This window comes from Ictidomys tridecemlineatus, chromosome X, assembly GCF_052094955.1.
Source record: "Ictidomys tridecemlineatus isolate mIctTri1 chromosome X, mIctTri1.hap1, whole genome shotgun sequence".
Taxonomy (NCBI): Eukaryota; Metazoa; Chordata; class Mammalia; order Rodentia; family Sciuridae; genus Ictidomys; species Ictidomys tridecemlineatus.
In genome coordinates, this window is record NC_135493.1 from 114,806,621 (window position 1) to 114,834,594 (window position 27,974).

A 27,974-nucleotide genomic window follows, 5' to 3' on the forward strand; every position below is an offset into this window, starting at 1 on the left:
CCTAAGCAACTTAGTGAGACCCTGTGCCAAAATAAAATAAAAAAGGGCTGGAGGTGTGGTTCAGTGGTTAAGCATCCCTGAGTTCAATGAACTGCTACCCCCCCACACCCCCGCAAAAAGACTCTTCTTCCACAAAGCCTTCCCAGATCCCCACAGGCTGGTTTAGATGTCCCTCTTGTGTGTTCCTAAAGCTCAAAGCTAGACTACATTTCCTAGTCTCCCTTATGGTTAACCATTGTTATGTGGCTGAGTTCCAGGGAGTGAAATATGCATAGAAGTGATGTGTGTCACTTCTGTGAAGAGTAAATGTATCTTCTGTACTTTCTTCTCTTTTTACCACCCACTGGTTAGGAGAAAATTCCCCATCCCTAGAGGGCAATGAAGTCACACATGGAGGGAATCTCAGTCCCTGAATAATCACAAGGAAAATGACCCAGTTATGAACATGAACCCTGGATGGTTACATGAGTGACATTCACTGAACCCTTGGGGTTGTTCATTTCAGCAGTTAGCCTAGCCTAATAACCTCACAGCAACTATCCCACTCTGCACTGCCACTCATTTATAGGTCTCTGCCCCAGTGAGGTGTGGGCTTCTTGAGAAAAGAGGTTTTGTCTTCTTGGTCTCAAAAAGCTCCTAACATACAGTGCTTGGTTACACAGTTGGGACATGGTAACTATCTACAGAAAGAAGGCCAGGAGATAAGAGTGAACCCATGGATGGATGCAGCAACAGAGCAGGAAATCCACTCAATAGGAGACTGGTTCCTCCTAAAATTATTCAAATTTTAAAAGTAAGAAACTACAACTGGGGTGCAACAATGAGGTCCGGATTTTGAATCAATTCTTCTTGATCTTTCCTTGTCACCTCCACGCCAGCTAAGGATACCATGATGGAAAGATTCTTGAACAAAACAAAACCACTGAAAATATAAAGCCAATAAACTGACCCCACATTAAGCCAAGTTTTCAGTCCAATGGACCTTTAAAATGTACTGTGAAGGCTGTGGCTGTAGCTCAGTGGTAGAGTGCTTGCCTAGCATCTGTGAGGCATTGGGTTTAATCCTCAGCACAACATAAAAATAAATAAAATAAAGGCATTCTGTCCATCTACAACTACAAATTTTTTTAAAAAAAATGTACTGTGAATTAGCCATGACATTCTGTGACTGCCAAGTGTTTACGGTATGCAAGCATTGAAGGACTTGTCTTAGATCATCAGGAGAGGAAAATAAGCAAGTCTTATTGATTTCATTGGGAAGACTGCCACCTCCTTTTCACATCACTTGCATTTAGTGCACATAAGACCAAATGGAAACCAAAAAATATTGACACCAAGACTCCATAAGTCACTTAGTTATCATACATTTATTTTTAACATAGCACCCCAGTTTCACATCATGTACATTTTCCAAAGTTGGAGAGTCTTACTATGTTCTTCACAGATTTTTCAACAAATGTGAAAGAGAGGCAGTACAAGTTAGCTTGAGTCTACAAGTCACAATCCAAATATAGGACACTCTCATGATTTATTTAAGGTCAGTATACATAATGTTCTTAATGCTTAGCAAATGAATGAAATTCTGGCTGAGTAAAATGTTAACACAACTTGTTAGCACGTTATCATGAAAAGACAGAAGGCATCAAATATATACTTTGCTGTTACACTTTTTACTGTTCAATGTACCTGTAGTGAAAAAATATACATTTCTTTTTTTTCTTTTTTTTTTTTACTTTCGAGATTAAAATAGACCATCAGCTCATTCTCTCTTTGCCAATAGCTATGAAGACTAAAATGGCTCTTTTGGCCTCTGGCTCACTTAAGTATCTTATTTGTGCTGAAGACAAAAGAATGGCAGTGCTAAAGAAGACAGCATAGCTGGTTCCCAAGAAGGGTACAGTTGAAACTGTCACAAGTTGACAAAAATAACACAACTTAGTTGATCCAAGCTGCATACAATGGGGTTATTACATTCAGTATCAGGGTAGAGCTCCTGGAAGGGGCTTTAGGATCTAGTCCTGTTATTCAATGGAGTACTTTAGGATGGAACTGGTACTTGAAGGTTTCCTTACTGTAGTTCCTAAATTCCAGTTGAAGTCCTTTGAAAGTCTACTATCCTGCAGTCTTCAGAATTCTGAACCCACTTTCCCCAACCTACCTTAGCCATGAAATTTGCTTCAAATAAGATAGGAAAATTCATAAGACATGAAAAATAAGCATTCCCAATTACTGAAAGCAAAGCATGGCTTCCATAATTAGAATAAGCCCTATCAATTGAAAACCTGTAGTACTTCTTCAAAAAGTCTCCTTTACCATCATGTGTGTTAGTAAACATATGGAATAACTATGCAAACCTAAAAGCAACTATGTACCCATGCCACCTTCTCCCAACTGACACACAGGCTTCTTTGGGAATATTTTTAAAACAGCCTCTGAAAGACTGCTCTGGGGTGGGCAGCAGCTTTTAGAATCTGCTTGCATTGCTTTTAAAGTCTGTCCCTCCATGTCTGCTGCTCTTTGTGTTGCTCTTGGGAGGGTCACAAACTAGATGCATTTCCCCTCACAAACAAGCGAAGCAGATGGCCCACAGAGTAATTCAAACTGCCACCGGTGACTGATCTATCTGTGTTGGTGGGCAGTCTCCCTTAGCCTGTGCTGAAGAATAAGCAAGACAGGCAGGCTTGAGGACTCTGAAAACCCAAATCCTCACCTCTCACTAGGAGCTTGAACCACATTGAGTCATGATGCAAAAACCATAACAAAATGCCCATAACTAAAGGATAAAATTCAACTGATCCTTTGAAATCAGTGTTTTTAAAGAGTACACTTGAAACAGAGTAAACCAGTTGAAAAGAGAAACCAAAGTTACTTGTGTTTTATTTAACTAGAGAGGAAAGAAAGACCTCTTAACTGTTAATTCATTTTGTTTGCATTCATTATGTTCAAACCACAACCTAATGAGCCTACTTGCCAAAAATATGGGAGGGTCTGGTTGCTCTGAGATGTTAAATTCATATTCTTATAATGTTAAAATCACATTCCCTTGATGATTTCTAGTCAGAAGGTGTAATTCTAGTTTGCATGGAACAAGTGCTTTTAGCTCTAAGGTGTTAATACTGCAATTGAGGTCTTTCCAACTATTGCTTAGAAGAAGACATTGGCAAATGCTTGCCTTAATTGCACAAAACACATTAATTCCAGATACTAACTTATTGATCATCTATGTACATATATCTATTATTACCATGGCTGTGAAATCATTTAAGAAACAGACAACTATTTAGAAACAGACTGCAGAATCAAATCACATTTAAAGAGAAAAACATTTTATGATAGTTCAGATATTGTTAAGAAATCAAAGGAAAATCCATGTTTTTGATCACTCACCCTGAAGTATGCTGAAATTGAACATTTTAGACCCAAGTAACCAAAGATATATTGAAGAAAACTATAACATAGTACATATTGAGTTCATTTCAATCACAGTAGTCTATTTTAAAAACAAACTCCCAGAAGGGATATGGGAATGGAATCCATTCAAAGCAACAGCTGTCCAAAGTTCTGCCAAGAAATTCAGAGTAACTTATTGCATCATGAAAGGTGAGGTGTTCAGAAGAGCAAACAGTTCAATGATATTCTTTTCCTTCAGATTTTATTTTTAATCCAAGAGAAATTTCTAGATTGAAAATATGTTTTCATATTTTATGATGAAGTAAGTCCATAAAATTCAACATGGTAAATAGGAAGAAAACCTTCTACTTTATTTTTATTATTGACAGAGGAGGACCTAACTTGGAATTGATAAAATTAGGCTGGCATCTCAACTCTACCACTAGCTATCCCTTTCTATGGATTCTTGGGCCAGGAACTGCTGGTTTGTAGGAACTCTGATTTCCTTACATGCAAACCACAGGAGATGAGCACCAGTCCTGCCCAGATCTGACATTGTATTCTCCAGTGACATGCAGATGGGCACAGCTTTCACCTAAACTGACTCCTCTTGCAATTAGACCCAAGCACTTATATAATATTTGTAAAGAAGTTACTAAGGCAAATATCTGCCTTGATTTCAATATACACACCTGTGCCAGATAGTTACCACTTGGTTCATTTGGTTTTGCTTCAAGTCTGCCAAGTAGAGAGGTGGCAAAAGCAATATGCCACATACAAAATGTGCTGAGGGACCCAATAAGACCACTACCAGCTTCTACTGTGCTTTCATCTGTGAGACTGGAGGATTCCAATGGGGAAGACTGCTGAACAACAAGGTAATTAAATCCCCATAAATGGGGGCAACATTAACCTTCTGTCTGTAGAATTCTGCCCAATAAGCTAGCCTAATTTGGGAGCAGTTGTTTACAAGAGGTATCAATAAGCCAGACTTGCTGAAAATCACATAAAGCTCACAGAAACATTATCAGGAATCATAACCCTAAATTAAAAGTGTATATCCTAAGAAAACATAGAAATAAAGGATAAGCACTAGTTAGATGATAATAGTAGTGCGTGTGTGTCTGTGTATATATACACGCAAAAATACTTAATCTTTTTAAAAAAAACCACTTCTAAGCACTAATAAATTGTAGCCAAAATTAAGTCCAGCTAAGAATACAGGGTACAGACATTACTGGTGTGTGCTTTGATGAAATGCCTATCTTAAAATATTGATGATGGGCTGGGGATGTGGCTCAGTGGTAGAGCACATGCCTAGTATGCATGAGGCTCTGTGTTTGATCCCCAGCACACACACATTTTATATATACTAGAGAAACTTGGAAGGCTTTGATTGTCCAATGCAAGATTTTTCCTTTATGAAAACCAATCCAACTAAACAAAACCCCAACCTCCTAATCTGGCTCACTTTGTCATTTGTCATGGGGGAAAAACAGCATGTCAATATTTAAAAATGCATAGTATAAACTAACATTCCTTGGTTTATATGTCTGGTTGGTGGATATGAAGTGCTATCCCAAGTGACTGCACATGTACTGGAAGATTATGAGATAAAGTGCATATGCTAGTCTTTCCTGGATTGAATGAATATAAAGCCAAACGTGCTGTGAAACACGTGCAATAGAACATTGTTGATAAAATTTGTTGTAGCCTCCAGGTCTCAGCACATGGGGAAACAAGTTACCTAAAAATTTGCACTGACCCATTCATAATCTTAGGAAGGGTTTAAACTCACTTCCAACCCTTCCCCAAAAGAAAAAAAAGGCAGCCAAATGAGAAAAAAAAGGAAATGGAGAAATAGTTCAAGTTTCAGGACTTTCAAAATCCAATCACTTCAAAATCCTTAAATATGCATGGAATAGATTCAACAATTTGTTTTTCTTTGGAAAAAAAGCATCATCTGTTTGAGCCTTTCTCTTCTGCTGATAAGCTACTGATAAAGCTTGCCAGTGGAACAAGGAAATATTAGATAAATGACTACTTTTGCTAAAAGCTCTCAGCTATGTTGAAATCAATGGCTTAATAATCCCAATATTGCAAACCTATCCAAAGCCATTTCAAATAGGACCCCAGGAACACCCTATCCCACTATCCAAAGAATGAGTAAATTAGCAAAATGTATAAGAGACATTATGTCTTGTTATAGAAGTCTCTCAAAGTGATGGTGAAATTGGCAAGACCTGTGAGGGTCTGTGACCCTGAGGGGTTGGTCAATCCCCACTTTCAACTTGGCCTTTCAGGAGAACCAGCAGCTACCTAACTTTCTGTAGCACACAGGCTCCTGCAATTTGAACTTGTTATTCACACATACCACCTACCCTGGAGTCGGGTGAGCTCCTCTGAATTGGATATAAACCAATTACTTTCCAAGGGTATATTTTACAAAGAACCAAATAGTCATATAGCCAGTGTGAGGACTACTTTCTTTCATTACTTCTTCATGTCCATTACTTCTTCATGTGCACTACTTTGATGATCCAGGTTAAAATAAAGACAAAAATAACTACCAGAGATTGTTGGGTTATTGGTAACCTTTTTCCTTTCCTCCCCAGTCTGGATACCTGGGTTCAAACAACAAAGGTTTATCAATCTGGCTTTTCATACTCGATGGGTGGTTTCCAAACTCATGCATTTACAGATATGCTGTCCCATGCAGGATAAAAGTAGAGATCTGGCAACTATATATTTAATTTGATAGGGCGAAGCAGTTAAAGTAGATTGCTCTTGCCCAGAATTTACATGAAAGAACTGAGTTATGTGAGTTGACGGCCCAGATCGGCCAAGTTAAATAGCTCATTGCCAAAATCTCCACTTCACAGAGGTGTAAAGACTCAATAAGTCTTTGACATTCAATAGAGAACAATAGTCATGTATTATTTATAGCTAGATATAACATCAAAATGGCACTAGACAAGCAATTTTGGCATATAGTGGTGGAGGGCATAGCGCCAGTCTAAATCTGATGCTTTTGTTTTATCTTAGCTTTTGTTTTTATTATCATCATGCCAAAGACTATCCACTTAGAATCCCAATTATTCAGGAAACCAACCTACTGCATGTGATATACATACAAAAATAAAACAAGCATCCTGAAGGTACTTGGTTATAAGGTTTTATACAAATCATAAATTCTTTAAATAAATAATGCTCTAAATTATTTGCTAAAAGACTGATTTTTGGTAAGGAGTAGCATCTAATACCTTGACAATGTACTTAAGAATGGGAGATAACTTCCACTAATAATTACAATTTCAAGTGTGATAATCAATTGAAGAATTTTTTCCACCACAGTAAAATACACAAGTGCAAGAGAAAAGGTCATATGGATTATATTCTGCTGCTCACACCTTTTGACACATTCAGACATCTATGACAAGTAGTTGGGCTCAAACATTCAAAAGAAAGATCTTGGCAGACAAGGTCACCCGCTATCACTTGAAACGTGGAAGTCACAACACAGTGACTGGACGAAGTTGTTCCAATTGGTTTTCCAATGCAATTCGTTCTTGGTGAACCTCCTGAGTAGTACAAAACAGGGAGAAGAAAAACAAAAAGCAAATGGGTCATTTCCTGGGTTTATCTCTATTTTATCAAATATTCAAAGGAAACTTACAACTGGATCCACAAATACTTAAGTGTTGGAAGGGACCCGATTTAAAGCCGATGATTATACAAAGGAGGCTTCACAATTTCTAATCTCTCAACTCCTTTCTGAAGATGATGATATGAAGCTCATGAACCCTTTTCCATTACCCCACTTTAGTCTTACCTTGTAGGATCAGGGTAGCAGAGAATGATATTAAAAATTAAAAGGCTAATTGGGAAAGACCAGAAGGTAAAAGCAGATTTGTAATACTGAAAGGTAAGCCACCCGAGCTAAATTTCTAGCTGCAATCTCTGGCTTCTAATCCAGCAACATAGTCAGGTCTCAGGGATGAAAAGGCATGCTTGCTGTTCCTCTACCAAAGTTTTATCCAGGATCCTGCACAAAATATGCTTAATGTGTGACTTCTTGGTAATAGGCAGAAGAGAGAATTAGCAATCTTCTATTTGGGAAATCAAACTTTCAGGCCTAAAACAAATGTTTTTGAAGAGAGAAAGGGAGCACACATAGGCATTCTTAAGTCAAATTAGTCAAGGTGATAAAGAATTCTGTATAAAGGCTCAATTCTGAGTTGTTTCAGAAGAGCTAACACACTAGTAATTAGCACAGAGCACAAGTGTTTATCCAGTTGATAGCTGGTTGTAGGAAGATTGGATAAGAACAAGCATTTCAAGGGCTGAGGTTGTGGCTCAGCAGTAGAGCAGTTATCTAGCATGTGCAGGGCCCTGGGTTCGATCCTCGGCCCCACATAAAAATAAATAAACAAAATAAAATTATCTGTCCATCTACAACTAAAAATAATACAAAAAAGAATAGGCATTTCAAGGAGAGGCTAAAAATTAATTATCTCAGATGTATATTAGGTGTCTAGAAAGAAAAAGCGGAGTAAAAAACTCTATATGCATATTTAGAGCTTAGAAGAAAGAGAAGCAGGCTTAATATGTAAGCATTAATATTTCACTAGCTTATGGATGGTCTTCAGAGTCATGGGACAGTATAACATCATCTTGAAAAACAGGATAGAGATTTTCAGATAAAGGTTTGAATACCACGCTATGCTAGGTCCATACTTACACCTTCCTGGAACTCCACTAAAGCAACACAGAACTTTTTAAAGTGATAGAGTCATAAGACAGGGAAAATAAAAGAGAAGAAATGATAGTAATAAAATATATAAGCTGATCAGGCAAAGAAACAAATGGTAAATGACTTAGCAAATATGGGGTGAGGTGAAGGGATATGGGAATTCTGCCAGCTGCTATGTACATCTATTCCAAGTATACATTCTAGGGTTGAGGAAATACCCACAGTGTGGGTTTGTAAAAGCCCTGAACCCACTATGAGATAGACCTAAGCCAATCCTCACTGATGACTTGACCTCCATAAGCCTCTGCTCTGATTGGTGGGTCATAGTAATAGTTGGTCTCCTAAAACTAGTGCCAGTTCAGAGCCAGTCATTCCCACAATACACAGCCACCCTAGTAAATGGCCACAGGTCCTTCTGGGAAAGGCTAGAAAATTAATAGTTTAAAATTTGAGCTGCATAGGGGAGCCCTTCATTAAGGAAACTCACATAGGTCATTTGTTCAAGGACCATTTGCATTTGTAAATTAGCTTGGTCAAGGAACTGACTGAGGGGCCATGACTAGAGCTCTTCTTCGGTGATTCTTCAAACATCTGTTCACTAGACCTAGAACTTTACTACACATACGGATCAAGTAAAGAGAGCTGAAACACAAGCTAAGCATATTGAAAAAATAAGAACCAATCAGATTTTACATAGAAGAGTCCCTGAAGGACTCCAACTGGCAGCACCAGATACCTATGAAAGTGGCAGTGAACAAGGGGAGGAGGACTGGCTAAAATAATTGTTGACTAGAAGTCTGTTTCAGAAGCAATTAGATTCCATGACGTTCCTGCCACCAGAGAAGAACACTGAAGATTTATTAACAAAAATGGTAAAATAGAACATCTGGACAAGCAAGAAATAGGCACAGGTGAGGAGAAAAGATGCTGAAGAGTAAATAAATATCCTGGATGCTGACATCCACAGCCCTACCACTCCAATGAACCAGGTCTTTCCACCCACATAGGAGACCAAAAGATTGTCCTCTCTTGAGTCTCCCACTAGACCAAGAAGGAGTCAATGACACTGCCTTTGCGGGTTCCCCAACTATATAATCTAACCAGGTCAAAGTTGACAAGTTCCCAATGTGCTGTGCATTTCCAAACTATCATTACAAGAATACATCCTAATAGGGCTAGAAATGTAGCTCAGTGGTAGAGTGCTTGCTTAGCAGGTGTGAAGTCCTGGGTTCAATTCCCAACACTGTAAAAAAATTGTATCATAATAATGAAAATTAAACAGAGAACAAAAAATGAACTCCTTTTATTAAATAAAAGGAGACGTACAACTCACTGTGATATATTCATATATGTACATGGGATAGTTTGGTCAATTTCATTGTATCATTCTTCTCTCCCCCTCGATCTCCTCCTTTTATGTCACTGATCTCTAAAGAGTTCTTTATATAATCAGGATACAAGTTGTTTGTCAAATATGTGATTTGTAAATATTTGTAAATATTTTCTTTCCTTTTATTACTGAATAGTATTCCATTGAGTGAATATGCCATAACTTGGTTGTCAGTTCTATTCTTGGGCATTTTGAAACTGTTTCTAAACTGGGTATGGCTGTAATCCCAGCAATTTGGGAGGCTGAAGCAGGAAAATCACAAGTTTGAGGCCAGCCTCAGTAATTCAGCAAGGTTCTAAGCAACTTGACAAGACCCTGTCTCCCAGTCTGTAGTTTGCCTCTTAATTCTTGACAGTGTTTTTGGTAGAGAAGTTCTTAATTTTTATGAAGGTAAATTTATTGTTTTTTTCTGATTATGCTTTTTTTTTAAAGAGAGAGATAATTTTTTAATATTTATTTTTTAGTTTTCAGTGGACACAACATCTTTTTATTTTATTTTTATGTGGTGCTGAGGATCAAACCCAGCACCCTGCGCATATCAGGTGAGCAAGCTACCACTTGAGCCACATCCCCAGCCCAATAGATCATGCTTTTGATGTCATTTCTAACCTCAGGTCATAAGGACATTTCCCTATGTTTTCTTCTAAAAGTTTTGTAGCTTTATGTTTAGAATTTACATCTATGACTCATTTTAAGTTAACCTTTGCATAGAGTTTGAGGCTTAGATCAAGGTTCATTGTTTACATATGAGTAACCAATTGTTACAAAACATTTTGATGAAAGACTAGTCTTTCTCCTTGAGTTTATTTTGCATGTTTGTCAGAGATCAAAAGGCTGTAGGCATGTGGTCTATTTCAGGACCCTATCCTGTTTTATTGATCTATTCTCCAATCCTTCCACCACACCATCTTCCTAACTTGATGGTAAGTGATTCCTCTAATTTTGTTCTTCTTTTACAAATTTGTTTTAGCAATTCCAGTGCCTTGCCCTTACAGCTTTTGGGTCAGCTTTCTGTATTCTCACAAAAAATCCTGCTGGGATCTTTATTGATATTGCAATGAATCTAAAGATCATTTGGGAGAAAAATGAAATCTTGACTATGTTGAATCTTCCAAATCCACAAGCAAAATATGTCTCTACATTTATTTAGATCTTCTTATATTTCCTTGAGCAGTATTTTGTAGTTTTTAGCATACAATTCCTTGATAGACTTGCACCAAAGTATTTCACTTTGGGGAGGAGGCAAGCTATTATGCAATTATACTTTTTAAAATTTCTATTACCAATTTTTCCTGTACACAGGAATATTACTGATTTGGAGGGGTGCTGGTCTTCTACTCTGTGACTCATAAACTCAACTAGAAAATAAAATTTAAAAAAATTTAAATTTGCAATCATGTCAAAAATCTTTGGAATAAACTTGACAAGAAATCTATAGGACTGATATACTCAAAACTGAGAACATCTGAGAGGAATTTTAGAAGACCTAAATAATTGTGGAGATTACTCTGTTTACAGATTAGCAAACTCAAGATTATTTAGATGTCAAGTCTCCCTAAATTGATGTAGAGAATCAGTGCAAATCCAATCATAATCCTATCAGTTTTGACTTTATAGAAACTGATATACCAACTCTAAAATTTCTGTGAAACAATGGGCTTACAATATCCAATGGAATCTTGAAAAGGAACAGTTTGGGGCTGGGGTTGTGGCTCAGTGATACAGTGCTAGCCTCGAATGTGCGAAGCCTTGGGTTCAATCCTCAGCACCACATAAAAATAAATAAGTAAAATAAAGGTATTGTGTCCAAATACAACTAAAAATTAAATATTTTTAAAAAAGAAAAGGAACAGTTTGATAAAAGAAAATCGCCTAGTTTCAGGACTTAGTATAAGGCAACAGTAATCAAGAATGTGTGGTACTGGCGTAAGGATCCAAAAATAAGTGAATGAGACAGAGTAAGAACTCAGAAATGAACCTACATGTATAAGGTCATTAGATTTTTGACAATGGCACTAAAGTAATCCAAAGAGGAAAGGAAGGTCTTTTCAACAAATAGTGCTGGATTAAACATTAAAAAGAGGAAAATTGAACCTTGACCCTTATCTCACATCATAAACAAAACATAAATCAAGATGGATCAAAATCCTAAATGTAAATGGTAAAACAATAAAGCTGTTAGAAGAAAACAGAAGAATATCTTCATAATTTGGAGATAGACAAAGCATCGTAATATTGGAAGAAAGTAATAACTATTAAAAATGATAAATTTACACTTTATTAAAATTTAGAACTTATGCTCATGAAAAGATATAGTTAAGAAATCGGGTAACCAACATAGGTAAAAAGCTACTACCTACAACTCAACACCAAAAAAACAAAACAAAACAAAACAAAACAAAAAAAAACCCAAAACTCAATTCAACAACTGACCAAAAGATACTTCATAAAACACAAAAGGTAGGACTGGGGTTGTGGCTCAGTGGTGGAGCGTTTGCCTCGCATGTGTGAAGCACTGGGTTCGATCCTCAGCACCACATAAAATAAATAAAGTATTGTGTTTATCTAAAAAAAAGTATAAGTATTTGTCCATCTACAAAAAAAAAAAAATATATATATATATATATATATATATATATATATAAAACGTAAGTAATCACACAGGAAAGTGATCCACATAATTAGTCATCAAGGAAATGATGACAAAAGTACATAACACAGACTAGCTAAAATTAAAAAGAATAACACCAAATACTGATAAAGATGTGGAACAATTGGAACTTTCATTCAGTAGTGGTGGGAATGTCAAATGCTACAACTATATTGGGAAAAGGCCTAGTAGTTACCAATAAAACTAGTTGATCACATATACTTACCATAATAGCAACTAATCATAAACCTAGGAATTTACCCATGAGAAATGAGAACATACTTCCACACTAAAACTTGTTTAAAAATGTGTTTTTATTCAAAATTATCCTAACTGAAAATAGTTGCAGCACTTTTTCCTTTGTGTGTGTGTGTGTGTGTGTGTGTGTGTGTGTGTGTGTGTGTGTTTTGTTTTGTTTTGTACCGGGGATTGAACCCAGGGGTACTTAACCACTAAGTCACACCTCCAGGCCTTTATTTTTTATTTTGAGACAGGGTCTTGTGAAGTTGCTTAGGACCTTGCTAAATTGCTAAGGCTGGCTTCAAACTTGTGATTCTCCTGTCTCAGCCTCCCAAATTGCTGGGATTACAGGCATGTGCCACCATTCCCAGCTTAGAAACAGTTTAAAATGCCCATGAAGAGAACTGACAACCAAGTTATGTCATATTCACTCAATGGAATACTATTCAGTAATAAAAAGTACTGATATATACAGAATAAACGAATCTCAAAAACATAATACCAAGTGAAAGAAGCTTTCCATCAAAGTGTGTTTTAGGGTACCATTTACACAAAGTTATAAAACATGCAAAACTATGGTATAAAAATTTCAGAATAGAGGTTGCCTGTGTGTGGCTGGGCTAGGAACTGACAGAGAAAGACACAAGAAAGCTTCATGGAGTGATGGTAATGTTCTCTCATTTGACAAGATTTTGGGTTCCAAAATATATACATTCAATAAATGTAACACCTCAGAACAGTACAGATTGGTACATTCACTGTATGTAAATTTTATATCATAAGAAAAACCTATAAAAATAGTGAACTCTAGCTAACAATGTATGAGCTAAAATATTTAGAACTACTCATATGTCTGAAATTCATCTGAATATATGTAAAAATAATATGAATTAATGGAGAGAAGTAATAGATAAATGGAGGTGTACATAGACTATAATAAAAAGTGGCAGAACTAAAGTAGTGGCTATGTGAGTGTGCATCGTAGGACTCTTTCAACTTTCCTACACATTTGAAAATTTTTGTAACGAAAAATTTTAGCAAGGGAGGTGCATGTAAAAGAGAAATCACAGAAGGAAGAGACAGCAAAGGAGGAAGGAAAAAGCACCAGTGGAGTAGAAGGAAAACCAGGAAAGTATGGTAGCTCAAAATCTGGTTAGAAAAGTGATTTCTAAGGAAGAAATGGTTAGTTCTGTATATTCTTCTGAAAATTCAAATTATATGAAAGCAAGCCTATTGGGTTTGGCCATAAGAGGGCTATGAATGTAGCAAAATAAAGCCATACTAAAGTAGAGGGGAGAGAAAACCATTGGTGGGGAAGTGAAGACAGTGAATAGAAACAATTTCTAAGAAACTCTGCTATGAAGGGGACCAGAGAAATGGGGCAGTAATCAGTCAAGGGCAATGGGCAACACTGGAGCACATTTATGGGTGAATAAGGAATGATCCAGTAGAGAATCTTGTCTCACCAAAATATAAATTCAAGTAGTGGCTATGTGAATGTGCAGTACCTGTAAATGTGACCTGATTTGCAAATAGGATCTTTGCAGATGTAATCAAGTTAAAAATGAGGTCATACTATATTATGATGGGCCCTAATCCAATGAACAGTGTCCTTAAAAGAAGGATACAATAAGAAGAGTAATTTGGACAATTACACATAGAGACCCAGGAAGAATTCCATGTGACAGTAGAGGCAGAAATTGGGAGTGTTGTGTCTATAGGCCAAGGACTGCCAAGGACTGCAAGAAACTACCAGAAGCTAGGAAGAGGAAAGGAAGAATTCTCTCCTGGAGCCTTCAAAGAGAGCATGACTCTGACAACACTCAGGTTTCTAGCCTCCAGACCTGCAAGAGAGGAAATTTCTATAGTTTTAAGCCACTGAATTCGTAACACTTTGTTATGGGAAACTAACGCAGAAGAGATTAATAATGAAGAGAAATAGGTGATGATAAGAATTGCACTGATGTCCTTGAGAAGGTGAGATAGAACCATTTTCATGGTACCAGGAGAGGGGTTGCCCTTTGATAGTGTACCCAGGTCACTTCCTTTGAAAGAAGTCAACACATCACCTTTCAGAGAGGATTTTAACAATTAAGCACTAACTCCGAAGCTTTGGACAACAAATGCTTCAAAAAGACTTTGGTAGATTTATCTTTCCTTTTAACACACATAATATGCAGCCTACCTATAAAATTTGCTAGTCCCTCCAAGCACGAAAGAACAGAGGCAACTCTTACCAAGAGGGATGGGCAGCCAGTGGTCAACACAAAGCAAAATAAAAAATCCAGGGAAGAGCCTGGTAATCCAAATCTTGGAAACATTCCTTACCTTAAGCTGCTGTTGGAGTTCACTGTTCAACCGAGCCAGCACTGCATTTGCCTCCTTATTTTTACGGATAGCAGTTTGAATGGCCTTCTTCTGTTTGGAAGACTGCCTATAGAAAAGTACAAACATTTTGGTGAAAAGAGCTTACAGGTCTGGACCCTCGCAGGTCAGAACTCTGATCTATGAGAGGTGCCACACTAACGAGGGTTAACATCACAGGACTCCAAAAATAAAACCCCATATTCACAGGCAGGCACCAAATGAAACAAATTTGTCGGGATGAATTATTTACACCTGAAATAATTCCCATTTTATAACTTGAATAAAAGCTGTGAATTGGGCCTTTACAAACATTGGTGTTCCATTTATTCTGGACATTTTAATAGGCATTTCTTCTAACAAACCTTATTTATTCGAATGGCCTTTTGTGTAAGGATTAATGACATTTAAAAGACCTGCAGTTGGCCTCTTTGGACAAGCCTGAAGGAAAATAATAGAAGAATATTTTCTTTAGCTGCCTAACTTTCCATTATTTCTTTGTTAATGGATACTGGAGTGGGGGTGGGGTGTCCATGTGCATGCACCAGCATGGATCTGTGGCAATTGAGAAAAAAAAATCAGAATATTTTAATATCCCTGAGTTAATTCAAGTAAATTGAGAGAGAAGGTGTGTACTACTTTGCACATTAAAGTCTCTGGTTAACCTCTTTGGTAACAGGTCATTTTACTACCATCTTTACCTCTTAAAACTGCTCATGGTTAGGAAGATACATCAACATGGTCATCACAGGCATAACCTACAACATTTTATCCCATAGCAAAAAAATACAAAATTTTTAGAGCAAAAGGGTGATTTATATTTCCTTAGAAAAACACCTATTTGTAATAAATGAGAGAAGGATTCCAGGTTGGAGCAACTGAAGTAGAATAGTCTGTGACCACTATACAGGTAAAATTAACATTTAGTGAGGATACAGAGTATGCTAGCCACTCTGTTTATCATAGAAGACATAATATGTCCCTAGTAAGTTCAGAATTAAAGATTACTTTCTTCATCCATAGAGAGGCAGGAAGAAGCTCCAAATCTGCTTTTTAAAAATATAGATTAAACAATCTATAGGGAACAGGGGATGGGGAAAGGGAAGGGGAAGGAGAGGTACTGGGGCCCTAATTAGAAAGATATATTCCATGCTTGTATAATTACATCAAAATGGAGTCTATTGTCATGTATAACTAAAAAGAACCAATAAAATTTTTTTAAGTTTAATGTAAGGAAGGTTGAGGTAACCATTATTCTACTCTCTACTTACATGACATTATTAAATTTCACAAGTGAATGAGAAAAATATATTTATAGATTAGATTTCTAGGTCCAGGAGAAGATGCAATAGACACATTTCTCTCTATTCTTCCTGCTAAGTACAGTGAAATCTCTGGACAATATATAAAAATAAACATAAGATAACTATAAAAGATGGAATAAAGAGGTAAACCAGAAAGAGAACTCAATACCCAAGGAAACACACAGTAGTGAATTCTCTGGGTTTTCTTTTGCATCATATATCCCAGACTGGATACTGTAGAAGTTGGCAGCACATATATACCAGTGAGATCAGACAAAAAGGCTCCCCTCAAAAAACTCTGTTTTCTCTAGCCAAAAGAACTAGAAAGGGGTAGCCAAGTAATATAAGAACTTCTAGACAATAACTACTCTACTACAATCAAACACCACAAAAAAATTAAAATCCCCAAATCCTATCTTCATTAGCGAAGGCCAAGTGGGATGGCTAGACTTCCTCCTCTGGGTACCCTCCAAGGTGGTGTTGCATCCGAGAATGTCAAGTAGGAAGTCAGGACCTTCACTCCTTTATAGTGGGAAAGAACCTTCTTCTCACTGTGGAGGCCACATAAGGAGCAATAACCAAACACCACTCCCCTTCTCAGCCAGGATGGTTATCAGTGGAGGTCTAGTGGGAAGCCTGAAGTACCACTCCCATTCAGCAATAACAATGCACCCTTCCATCCTCCATGGTGTAAATGGAAGTTAAGTAGGAAAGCACAATTAAATAGAATATTTTAATAAGATTCAGAGTTTCATTATATAATACCCCAAATGTCTAGGATACAATAAAAAAATCTTTATCAAATGAAGAAACAGAAAATCGTAATGTGATGAGAAAACACAACAGATGCCAACACCTAGATAATGCAGATATGAAATTACCTAATTAAGATTTTAGTTTAGCTATTATAAAAAATGTTTCAATTGACAAATATAAGCATATCTAAAACAAATAAAAAATAGAAAATTTCAGAAAAGAAATAGAAGATATAAAGAAGAAACAGGCTATGCATGGTGGCACATGCCTATAATCCCAGCACCTGGGGAGGCTGAGACAGAAAGATTACAAGTTCAAAGCCAGCCTCAGCAACTTAGCAAGACTCGCAACAACTTAACAAGATCTTTTCTCAAAATTTAAAAATGGGCAGAGATTCAACTCAGTAGTAAAGTGCCCCTGGGTTCAATCTTGGTACCAATCAGAAAAGAAAAACACAATGAATGTTTCCTCTGACACTATGCCAATGAAGGAAGAGTATTGCCATCTTGTTTTTTCCAGGTGAGGATGGAAGTCCAGTTTCCCTATTTTACTTCCATTTACACCATTGGGAATGGAGGGGTACATTATCAATGAAAAATATAACATCTGAAATTAAAACCTCAATTAATGGGCTCAACTGCTGAATAAAGAAGACAAAAATCAGTGAATTTGAAGACACAAATTAACAAACTGAACAGAGAGACTAGGCTGGAAAGAAAACTGAACACAGCTTCAAGGACCTATAAGAGAATAAGATCTAGTATTTGCCTCAATGAACTTCCAGGAGAGAAGAGAGAAAGATGAAAAAGCATCTGAAGAAATGATAGTTGAAAATTTCTCAAATTTGGCAAAAGACATAAGACTATAAATTTAAGAAACTGAAAACCCAAACAGCCTAAATTATAATTAAACTTTTAAAAATTAAGACAAAGAAAAAATTCTTGAAAGCAACAAGAAATGATAACCTTATCTATAAGGGTACAATTCAAATGACAGCAGATTTTTAACCAGACACCATGATGGCCAGAAGGAAATGACACACTTTTCAAGTTCAAAAGCAAAAAACTATCAGCCTAGAACTCTATATCCAATAAAAATAAATTTTAGGAATTAGAGGAAAACCAAAACATTTTTAGATGAAGGTAAGTAAATATACTGCCAGTAGATCTACCCGAAAAGAACGGCCAAAAGAAACTGCTAAAACAAAAAACTGATGTAGGAATCTTAGAACATGAGGAACAAAGAATGAACAACAAAAAGGGTAAATATAATAATACTTTCCTTCCCTTCTTTTGTATAATTTGAAAACTTAAATGAAGGAGACCAACTGCTTCAAAAGCGCAAATTACCAGAACTCACCCATTATTCCACATTGCTTTTGAAAATTTTCTGAAATTTTCAAATTTCATTTTAAAAATGTACTTTTTAAAATCTCCCCCCAAAATAAATCTCTAAGCCCTGACAGTTTCACTGGAGAACTATGAAAAAAAAACTTTTTTTTTTTGGAACTGGGGATTGAACTCAGGGGCACTCAACCACTGAGCCACATCCGCAGCCCTTTTTTGTATTTTATTTGGAGACAGGGTCTTGCTGAGTTACTTAGCGCCTCACTTTTGCTGAGGCTGGCTTTGAACTCACCATCCTCCTGCCCCAGTCTCCCGAGCTGCTGGGATTACAGGTGCGCACCACCAAGCCTGGCCTCAAACTCTTAAAAAAGAAAGAGTGCCAATTCTGCACCATCTCAACCACAGAAGAGAACATTTCCCAGCTCATTTTATGAGGTTAATATCACTAATACCAAAAGTAGAGAAAGACAGCACAAAAAGGAAATTAAGCACAGTATCCTGATGAATATAGATGCAAAAAAACTTTTACAATTTATTAGCAAAAATAATTCAGCAAAATATAAAAAGAAGTATACACCAGGAGCAAAGGAAGTTCATTCCAGGAATGGAATAATGATCCAATATTCAAAAATTAATCAATATAACCCACTATTTTATTTTTAATTGATAAATGAAAATATAAAAATTGTACATATTTATGGGGTACCATGTGTTGTTTCAACACATGTGCACATTGTGTTGTAATCCTCCATCTTAAGCTATAAAAAGAAAAATGACCATCTCAACTGACACAAAAAAAGCACTTGATAGAACCCAACACCCACTCATGATAGAAACTCTTAGAAAATGATAGAGAGGTGAACTTCCTCAATTTGATGAAAAATATTTGCAACAAAATGATAGCTGACACCACAGTTAATGAAAAACTGCTTTCCCTCTAATATTGGGAACAAAGCAAATATGTCTACACTCATTACTATTTTTCAACATAGTTCTAGAAGTCCTGACCAGCATAGTAAGTCAGAAAAGGAAAAAAAGAAAAGAAAAAGGAAATGAAATAAAAGGTACATATATTAGAAAGAAAGAAATGAAACAGTCCTTATTTGCAGAAAACATAATGTTCTATGCAGAAAATTGCAAGGAATCCACAAAAAAGACTGAAACTAATAAGTGATTTCAGCAAGTACAGAAGTATGTTTGTAAGACAGAAGATTAGCACATGAAATTCAATAGTACTTCTATATTCTAACAATGAACATTTGGGAACCAGAATTTATAAAATGACTATCATCTACAAAGATGCCAAATGAGATGATTACATATAAATATAACAAAACATGTATAGAACTTGCATGCTAAAAACTATATATATAAAATAGTGATGAAAGAAATCAAATGGTATCTAAACAAATGGAGACACATATGCTTATAGATTGTAAGACTCAACATAGTAAGGATGTTAATACCAAATTGATACACAGGCTTAAGGCAATTTCTATCAAAATCCCAGTAACATTTTTTGTAGTTCAAGACAAAAGTATTTAAATATTTATATGGAAAGTTAAAAGCATTGGAATAATTTAAAATATTTCAAAAATAGTTATAAAAGTGGGAGAAATTTAACATATTATATCCTTACAGTATCAAGTAATCATGTAATGGAGAAGCTTGGGATGTAGCTCAATAATAGAGCATGTGCCTAAGATGTATGAAGCCCTGTGGTATTTGTGGAAAAGAGACACACTGAATGAAACAAAAGAGTGCACCCAGGAAACAGGACATGTAAAACCAAATTATTTTTGATAGAGGTGCCAAAAAAGTCCATGGAGAAAGAATAGGCTTTTCAACTAATGGTTCTAAAGCAAGTGAATACCCATAGACAGACAGAGAGATGGAGATAAATAAAATAAAATATGGTATTGAATGCAAAGTATAAAATTATGAAATAATTAGAAGAAAATATAAATCTTTGTGCTAAGGTGAAGAATCTTTATACATTGCTGGTGAGAAAGTAACATGGTATGGCTATTCTAAAAAGTAGCTTAGCAGTGTTATTACAAATTAAACATACATTTAACTTGCAACCCAATAATCACAGTCCTGAACACTTATCCCAGAGAAAGGAAAACTTGTGTATACAGAATAAACCATGCACAGATGGTTGTAGCAGCTTTATTTCTAATAACCAGTAACTAGACACAGCCAAAATTTTCCTCAACAGATGAATGGCTAAACACTGGTATATCATGCCACAGAATACTGCTTAACAGTATTGATTGGTATACATAACCACCTAAATGGATATCAATGGCATTATGCTGAGTAAAATAGGTCAAGCTCAAAAAGGTAACATACTGTGTGATTTCATTTACATAACATTCTCAAAATGCAAAATTATAGAAATGGAAAACTGATTCATGGTTGCCAGGGGTTAAAAATGGTGGGAAAAAGGAGGCAGGAGTGATTTCAGTATCTTAATTACAGTGGTGGTTACAAGAATCGACATATATGATAAAATGTGAGGAACCGATAGAACTATCCTGTTCTGATACTATATGATAGTTAGGTAAAATGCAATAAAAGGGGGAAACAAGGTGAAAGATACACAAGACCTTTGTACTATTTTTGTAGCTTTCTGTCAACCTATAATCATTTCAAAATAATAAGTTTTTAAAAAGATGTGGATCTGAAATGGATGCCCCTTCACCTTTAAACTATTACCACACTATGTATGCTAGCTTATAAGTCACCCCTTCTCTATCCTCTTCCCCCACCTCTACAGGGATGGACTCCTGGCATTTCTGTTTCCTGAACCCTCACTGCCATTTTCACACTTGAATGGATGCTTGCCCATGCTGAGCTAACCAGATTCTCTCTCACAGGGACGTGGGTTATAGTTAAGAGTTCAGTTCAGCTTAGACCTTGCACAGCAAGAATGTAATTACTCTGAAGCTGAAGGTGGTAGAATTCTTCACAGAAAAAAAATGACAAATACATTCTAAGAGAATAAAGAAGAATCAGAAGGAGCCCAAAAGATTTTGCAGTCCTCTCTTCCAACCCATTTTTGTGACTGTTTTCCACAAACTACCCCTATAACCTTAAAAAGAATATAGTTTTGCTACCTCAAGTTGCTTTTTATTACTTGCTACCAAAGGAGTCCCAAATAATGCAAAGAGAGGATGAGGCCCAAACCAGACACCAGTATCAGGCCCAGAATACCTCTCAAGGTTCATCAAAGGCAATAATTTGCCTCTCAAAAATTTCTTCTACAGTGGGCATGGTAATACATGCCTACAATCCCAACAACTGGAGAGGCTGAGGCAGGAGGATCGAAAGTTAAAGGTCAGCCTCAGCAACTGAGCAAGGCCCTGTCTCAAAATAAAAACTAAAAGGGGCTGGAGATGTGGCTCAATGGTTAAGCACCCCAGGTTCAATCCCCCCCCAAAATGCCTTTAGCGTCTACTTTATAGGTTTTTCTTTTCTTTTGAGAGAGAGAGAGAGTGTGTTTTTTAAAAAGGAGAGAGGGAGAGAGAGACAGAGAGAATTTTTTAATATTTATTTATTTATTTATTTATTTATTTTTTTAGTTTTCGGTGGACACAACATTTTGATTTGTATGTGGTGCTGAGGATCGAACCCAGGCCGCACGCATGCCAGGTGAGCACGCTACCGCTTGAGCCACATCCCCAGCCCCTGTATAGGTTTTTCTACCTTTTTCTTCAATGTTCCAGGATAGGCTATAATTGTCCTGGTTTCCAAGGAGGAAACTGGGAGAATAAGATTTAAGTAGATATTTAATTTTCCCAGTTCCATTCATATCATGCTATCTGTTGATTTACAATTGCAGCACCATGAGGTACTGTCCATTTTGTACCAGTGTATCTCTCAAAACTTGTTCTTATGACTTTTTGTTTTAAGTAACATATCACTTTCAGTTTGAGCTGGACACATGGTCACCCAACAAGAAGCTAAATTTCTGTGTCCATGGCAGGTGAGTGAGACCATATAACTAAATTTGGGGCCAATGACTCAGAGAGAAGTGATGTGTGCCTGGTTTTCTCAATTTCTTTTTTTTCCCCCCTCCTGTGGCCTAGAATGTGAACATGTTGGTGGTGAACTACTTTCAACCATACGAATAAAGGAAATTCCCAAGGGAATCTAGAATAGGAAAACAAAAGGTACATGGATTCATGGTCAGAGCTACTCTACCATTCTGGACTACTCACCAACTCAGACTTCTACATAAGAAAGATCAATTAATTTCCATGTTCTTTGAGCCACTGTTATCTCTTTTCTCTTCAAGCATCCAAACTGATATTTTAAAGAATATGAAAAAGGGGGCTAGGGTTGTGGCTCAGTAGTGGAGCACTCATCTAGCATGTGTGAGGCCTTGGGTTATATCCTCAGCACTACATAATAAAATGAAGGTATTGTGTTCAACTACAACTAAAACAATATTTTAAAAAAAGAATATGTACAATAGGTGGGAGGGAAAGGGAGAGAAAAGAGAAATTGCATGGTAATGGAGGGAGACGCTCAATGTTATACTAAAGCACTCATAAGAGGTTGCGAGGGGAATGGGTAAATAAACAAGGAGAGAAGTGAAATACAGTAGATGGGGTAGAGAGACAAGATGGGAGGGGAGGGGAGGGGAGGGGGGATAGTAGAGGATAGGAAAGGGAGCAGAATACAACAGTTACTAATAGGGCATTATGTAAAAATGTGGATATGTAACAGATGTGATTCTGCAATCTGTATTTGGGGTAAAAATGGGAGTTCATAACCAACTTGAATCTAATGTATGAAACATGATATGTCAATAGCTTTGTAATGTTTTGAACAACCAATAAAAAAGTATATTATTCAATTTCCATGTAAAAAAAAAAGAATATGAATAAGAAAAATCTTCTTAATGTTCATCCTGGACCCTGCTTTCTCCTAAAGAAATTCTGCTTACAGTTTCTAGGAACCAAACTTTTATTGCTTTTATCTGTTTGGAAATGGGAGATTTTTATCATGGATATCAATTGCGAATCTCACAGCAACCCAATAAACACCAAGCATGAGGAGGGAAGGGAAAAAGAATTGCAACCACACTGAGAACTAGATGTCCCTTCATGCATAAACTATTATCATGCAGGCAAACAAACACTACCACATTGGCTTCTAGGAATGTTGCGGGATTGTCCAGGACACCTCTTAGAGTTACAGAGAACAGAGGCTATGAAGGCAGGTGCAGGCTCAGTCATGGTACAGTCATGGGGTATCCTCTATCTCCAAACTGCTCAAATAATTATATTTTCCAAAAGCACACCCTTGTAGCAGATACATAAGATGTAGGCTAAAACTAACCAAGCCAAATTGTTTCTAAGAAAAATCTACTTTTGTCCTTATTAATGAAGATACAGTCTGAAATCAGTTTATTATTTATAACTTAGACTAAGCAATTCACTTGAAGACAAAATTTTATTAGTTCCTTTGCACTAAATGGAAGAGATAATGGTAATACTTAAAACTAAATTTGGTTCAGTTTTTTAAATTGGTTCTAATTAGATATACATGACAGTAGAATGCATTTTGACACATCATACATAAATAGATGTATTTATGTATGATGTGTCAACTCTTCTGGTTGTACATGAAGTAGTATCACTCTAGTTGTGTGATCATATATGCACATAGAATAATAAAGTCCAATTCATTCTATTATCCTTCATGCCCCCATACCCCCTCCCCTCTCTTCACTCCCCTCTATCTAATCCTAGTGGTTCAGTTCTGATGTTAATTTCTCAAAATGCTGATGACCACTTTGCAGCTGATCTACTTTATTTGGCATTCTCAATCAGTGTTCTATTATAGCAGTAAGCCCTGAAGAAAATTATTTGTGAGTCTTTTCTCAATTTTTCCAAAGACAATACATAGCAACTACCACTCCAGATGCATGAGAGAGAGGTTAACTTACTACACACAATGAATGTCTAAGGGCATCAAGGCTTAATTCTCTCCAAAACTCTGGTTGAGAAAGGACTATAAACTGACCATCATATATCTGCTCTTTCCTCAGGGCTTAAAAAATCATGAATATTGAGCTGGGTGTGGTGGCACATGCCTATAATCCCAGTGCCTCAGGAGGCTGAGACAGGAGGATCACAAGTTCAAAGCCAGTCTCAAGAATTTAGTGAGATTCTAAGCAACTCAGATAAACCCATTCTCAAAATAAAAAGGGCCAGGGATGTGGCTCAGCGGTTAAGCGCCCCTGGGTTCAATCCCAGTACAAAAAACAATTATGAGGGACTGGGATTGTGGCTCGGTGGTAGAGCACTTGCCTTGCACGTGTAAAGCCCTGGGTTTGATCCTCAGCACCACATATAAATAAACAAATAAAAGGTATTGTATCCATCTATAACTAAAAATATTTTTTTAATTGTGAATATTAAGTCACTTCTTATCACTCCAAAATAAACTAGTCTGGGAACTAAAATAAGACGTTATATAAAATTCCCTGACCTCAGAGCCTAAGCTTCCTAAATCCCTGCTGTTTATACTATGAAATGTGCTAGTGCCTCCTAGCCTCTCTCTACTAGATATCATATGATCACCTCACCTAGCAAGAGGCTATCATGCTGAGGGACACTCATTAAACAGGCAGATAAAATGAAATATCTCCTTTAAATAAATGGTGCTAGGACTACTGGATATCCACAGGCAAAAAGAATAATGTTGGATCCCATCCTCATATCACACCCAAAATGAATTCAAAACAGAATACAAGCATCAGTGTAAAACTTAAAACTTTTAGAAGCAAGCATAGGAGCCAATGTTCATGAACTTGGAGTTGGCAATGATTTCTTAGATATGAAACCAAAAATATAAGAGACAGAAGAGAAAATAAACTGGATTACATCAAAATTAAAAACTTTTGTTCTATAAACAGAGCCATCAAGAAAGTGAAAAGACAACTCACAGAATGTGAGAAAATATCTGCAAATAATATATCTGACAAGGGGGTTGTATCCAAAATATATAAAGAACTCATAACTCAAAATAGAACAAGATTAGCTGGGCGCAGTGGTGCAAGCCTGTAATCCCAGAGGCTGAGTCAAATAGACCATAAGTTCAAGGCCAGCTTCAGCAATTTAGTGAGGCCCTAAGCAATTTTGCAAAACCCTGCCTCAAAATAAAAAATAAAAAGGGCTGGGGATGTGTCTCAGTGGTTAAATGTCCCTGGGTTCAATCCTCAGTACCAAAAAAAAAAAAATGTGGGGAGAGAAAGATTAAAAACTTAATTAAAAGTGGGCAAAGGCCAGGCACAGTGGTGCATGCCTGTAATCCCAGTGACTCAGGAGGTAGAGGCAGGAGAATCACAAACTTGAGGTCAGTCTGGACAACTTAGTGAGAGTCTACCTCAAAATAAAAATTAAAAAGGGCTGGAAATGTATCTCAGTGACAGAGCACCCCTGGGTCTAATCCCCAATAACACACACACACACACACACACACACACACACACACACACACACACACACATATACACACACACACACACACAAGACAAAAGCTGTGAATAGATATTTATTCAAATAATATATACAAATGTCCAATAAGCACATGAAAGGATTCTCAACCTCATTAGTCATTAAAGAAACACAAATCAAATCCACAATGAGACACCACTTCACACTATGATGGCTATAATAATAATAATAAAACAAAAAATGCTAATGAAGAAGTAGAAAAACTGGAATCCTCACACATTCATGAGAATGTAAAATGTTACAATCAGTGTGAAAAACATTTTGATAATGATAAATGTAGAACAAACACATAGCCCAGGAATTCCATGCTTAGGTATGCACTCAAGAAAAGTGAAAACATAGGTCTCACACAGAAACCAAGTACACATGGGCTGGGGATGTGGCTCAAACGGTAGCGCGCTTGCCTGGCATGCGTGCGGCCCGGGTTCAATTCTCAGCACCACATACAAACAAAGATGTTGTGTTCGCCAATAACTAAAAAATAAATATTAAAATTCTCTCTCTCCCTCTCTCACTCTCTCTTTAAAAGAAAAACCAAGTACACAAATAGTATAGCAGCATTATTTCTAACAGCCAATAAGTAGAAATATAAAATTCCATCAGTTGATAAAAGGCTGAATAAAATGTGGTATCTCCATACAATGGATTATTATTTGGCAATAAGAAATGAAGTTCTGATTCATGCTACAACATGAATGAACCCTGAAAACACTATAAAAAGAAGCCAGACAGAAAGAATAACATGATGCAGGATTCCATTTATATGAAATGGGAAAATAAGCAAAATAGATACAAAGTAGATTAGTTGTTGCCAGGCACTGGGCACAGAAGGGAAATGGGGAACAGAGATTCTTTGGGGGATGATAAGGATGTTCTAAAATTAGATGGTAGTGATAGCTGCAGGGCTTTGTGCATATATTAAAAGCTAATTGATTGTAGATTTAAAAGATGAACTGTATGTCAATTTCATTTCAATAAAACTGAAATTGAAAAAAAAAGAAAACCGGAAAAAAATCTCTTTTATGGATTGATACTACCAGGGAATTTTCCCTTTGCAGGGTGGGGAGATCATCTGAAGAAGAGGAATGCAAAAATTCAGAACTGTGTTTCAGCTACAAAGGTCAGTTGCTGATACCACCCACAAAACTTGCTGTTTTTCTTTCCACGACAGTGTAAGTAGAAGAAAATCCACATAAGCCCCAGAGACCTAAAAGGTCTTTACAGAAGTGTCATGATAGATATTGAGCCCATACATTCATGCCCAGTCAGGCTCATGTAAAGTTAAGTGAGAGCAGCAGGTTTCTGCCCTTGATACCTCACAGAATGTTACAATAAAAAAATGAAGCAAGTGAAGGCTCTTCTCAAAGCCAAATGATTTTTCCATAATTTTGTTGTCTTGAGTCTCTGGCCATGTCCACAAATGTCCCCATGCTCTCTCCAATATCAGTTTCAGCTGGTGAGATAAATATTATAGATGTTCTAACTGTGCCCATTCAGAGCTGAGATGACTGATGACAAGAACTCTTTATGGGGATTTTTAAAAACCACGTACCACTTCTATTGAAAGATGTGTGGTCATGGAGCTAGCCATATGCCTGGAAAGAATGAGATAAGACAGGAAAAGTGGGAAAACTGCCCATAGTACTGTCTTCTTCCTAGGAAAATCTACTTCAGCACAATAAAGAACAGTAGGAAGGCAAGAAGAGACAAAGGGCAGGAAACCCAACCAAACCACCACAGCCTAGGACTCAGATGCCCCTTAAATTCTATAGGGTCAGGTTAAAATTCTATAGTTTAAAAACCTTCTATGTGACTGGGAGACCTCAATCCTATCATAGAGGTGAATAAGACAATCATAAGACTATTCCACGGATGTGAGTTTACACTCACACACACATAAAAGAGAGTCTCATCTTGTTCTCATCAGTTCTACTTACTTTTGGACCGTTGGATGGGGTTTCACAGTTGCTACAGAAGTTGGCCCACCTGCAGCAGTAGAAGGCTCTTGGTTTTCCGTAGATTGATTTTCAGGTCTGAATTTCCTACGAATGGGCTTTGATGGAGCCTGAGAATATGATATATCCTGTGGATTAAAAACAAAACGAAAAACTACAAAGTGAAAAACAAATCCCCACCACCACCACCATCATGCTAGCTTTGTCCCCAAGATCAGAAGATTGCTCTATTCAAACTTCATACCCAAGGATAAGTGGCTGACTCCTAGCTTGGCAAGAACAGGAAAGATA

The 27,974-nt window shown here is 36.8% G+C and overlaps 1 protein-coding gene and 1 long non-coding RNA gene across 12 annotated transcripts in view; one reads left to right on the top strand and one right to left on the bottom strand.

Moving 5' to 3' along the window:
• Positions 1-1,348: 1,348 nt before the first annotated feature.
• Positions 1,349-27,974, bottom strand: part of Reps2 (RALBP1 associated Eps domain containing 2) — a 210,590-nt gene continuing 183,964 nt past the window's right edge. For 8 of the 11 annotated variants that reach the window (XM_078035087.1, XM_078035088.1, XM_040292122.2 and 5 more), the window contains 3 exons: positions 27,666-27,811; positions 14,752-14,857; positions 1,349-6,971 (listed from right to left, as the gene is read on the bottom strand). In XM_078035087.1, the coding sequence (XP_077891213.1) occupies positions 6,903-6,971; positions 14,752-14,857; positions 27,666-27,811 (321 nt within the window). In that variant the 3' untranslated portion in view covers positions 1,349-6,902. Of the gene's footprint in view, positions 6,972-14,751; positions 14,858-27,665; positions 27,812-27,974 lie in introns of those variants that run through there. The other 3 variants (XM_078035089.1, XR_013431903.1, XR_013431904.1) reach the window with 3 other exon arrangements.
• LOC144371790 (uncharacterized) lies at positions 10,336-22,633 on the top strand. Its single transcript, XR_013431905.1, has 4 exons — positions 10,336-10,456; positions 21,781-21,850; positions 22,129-22,184; positions 22,288-22,633. It is a non-coding gene; the product is annotated as an uncharacterized LOC144371790 (long non-coding RNA).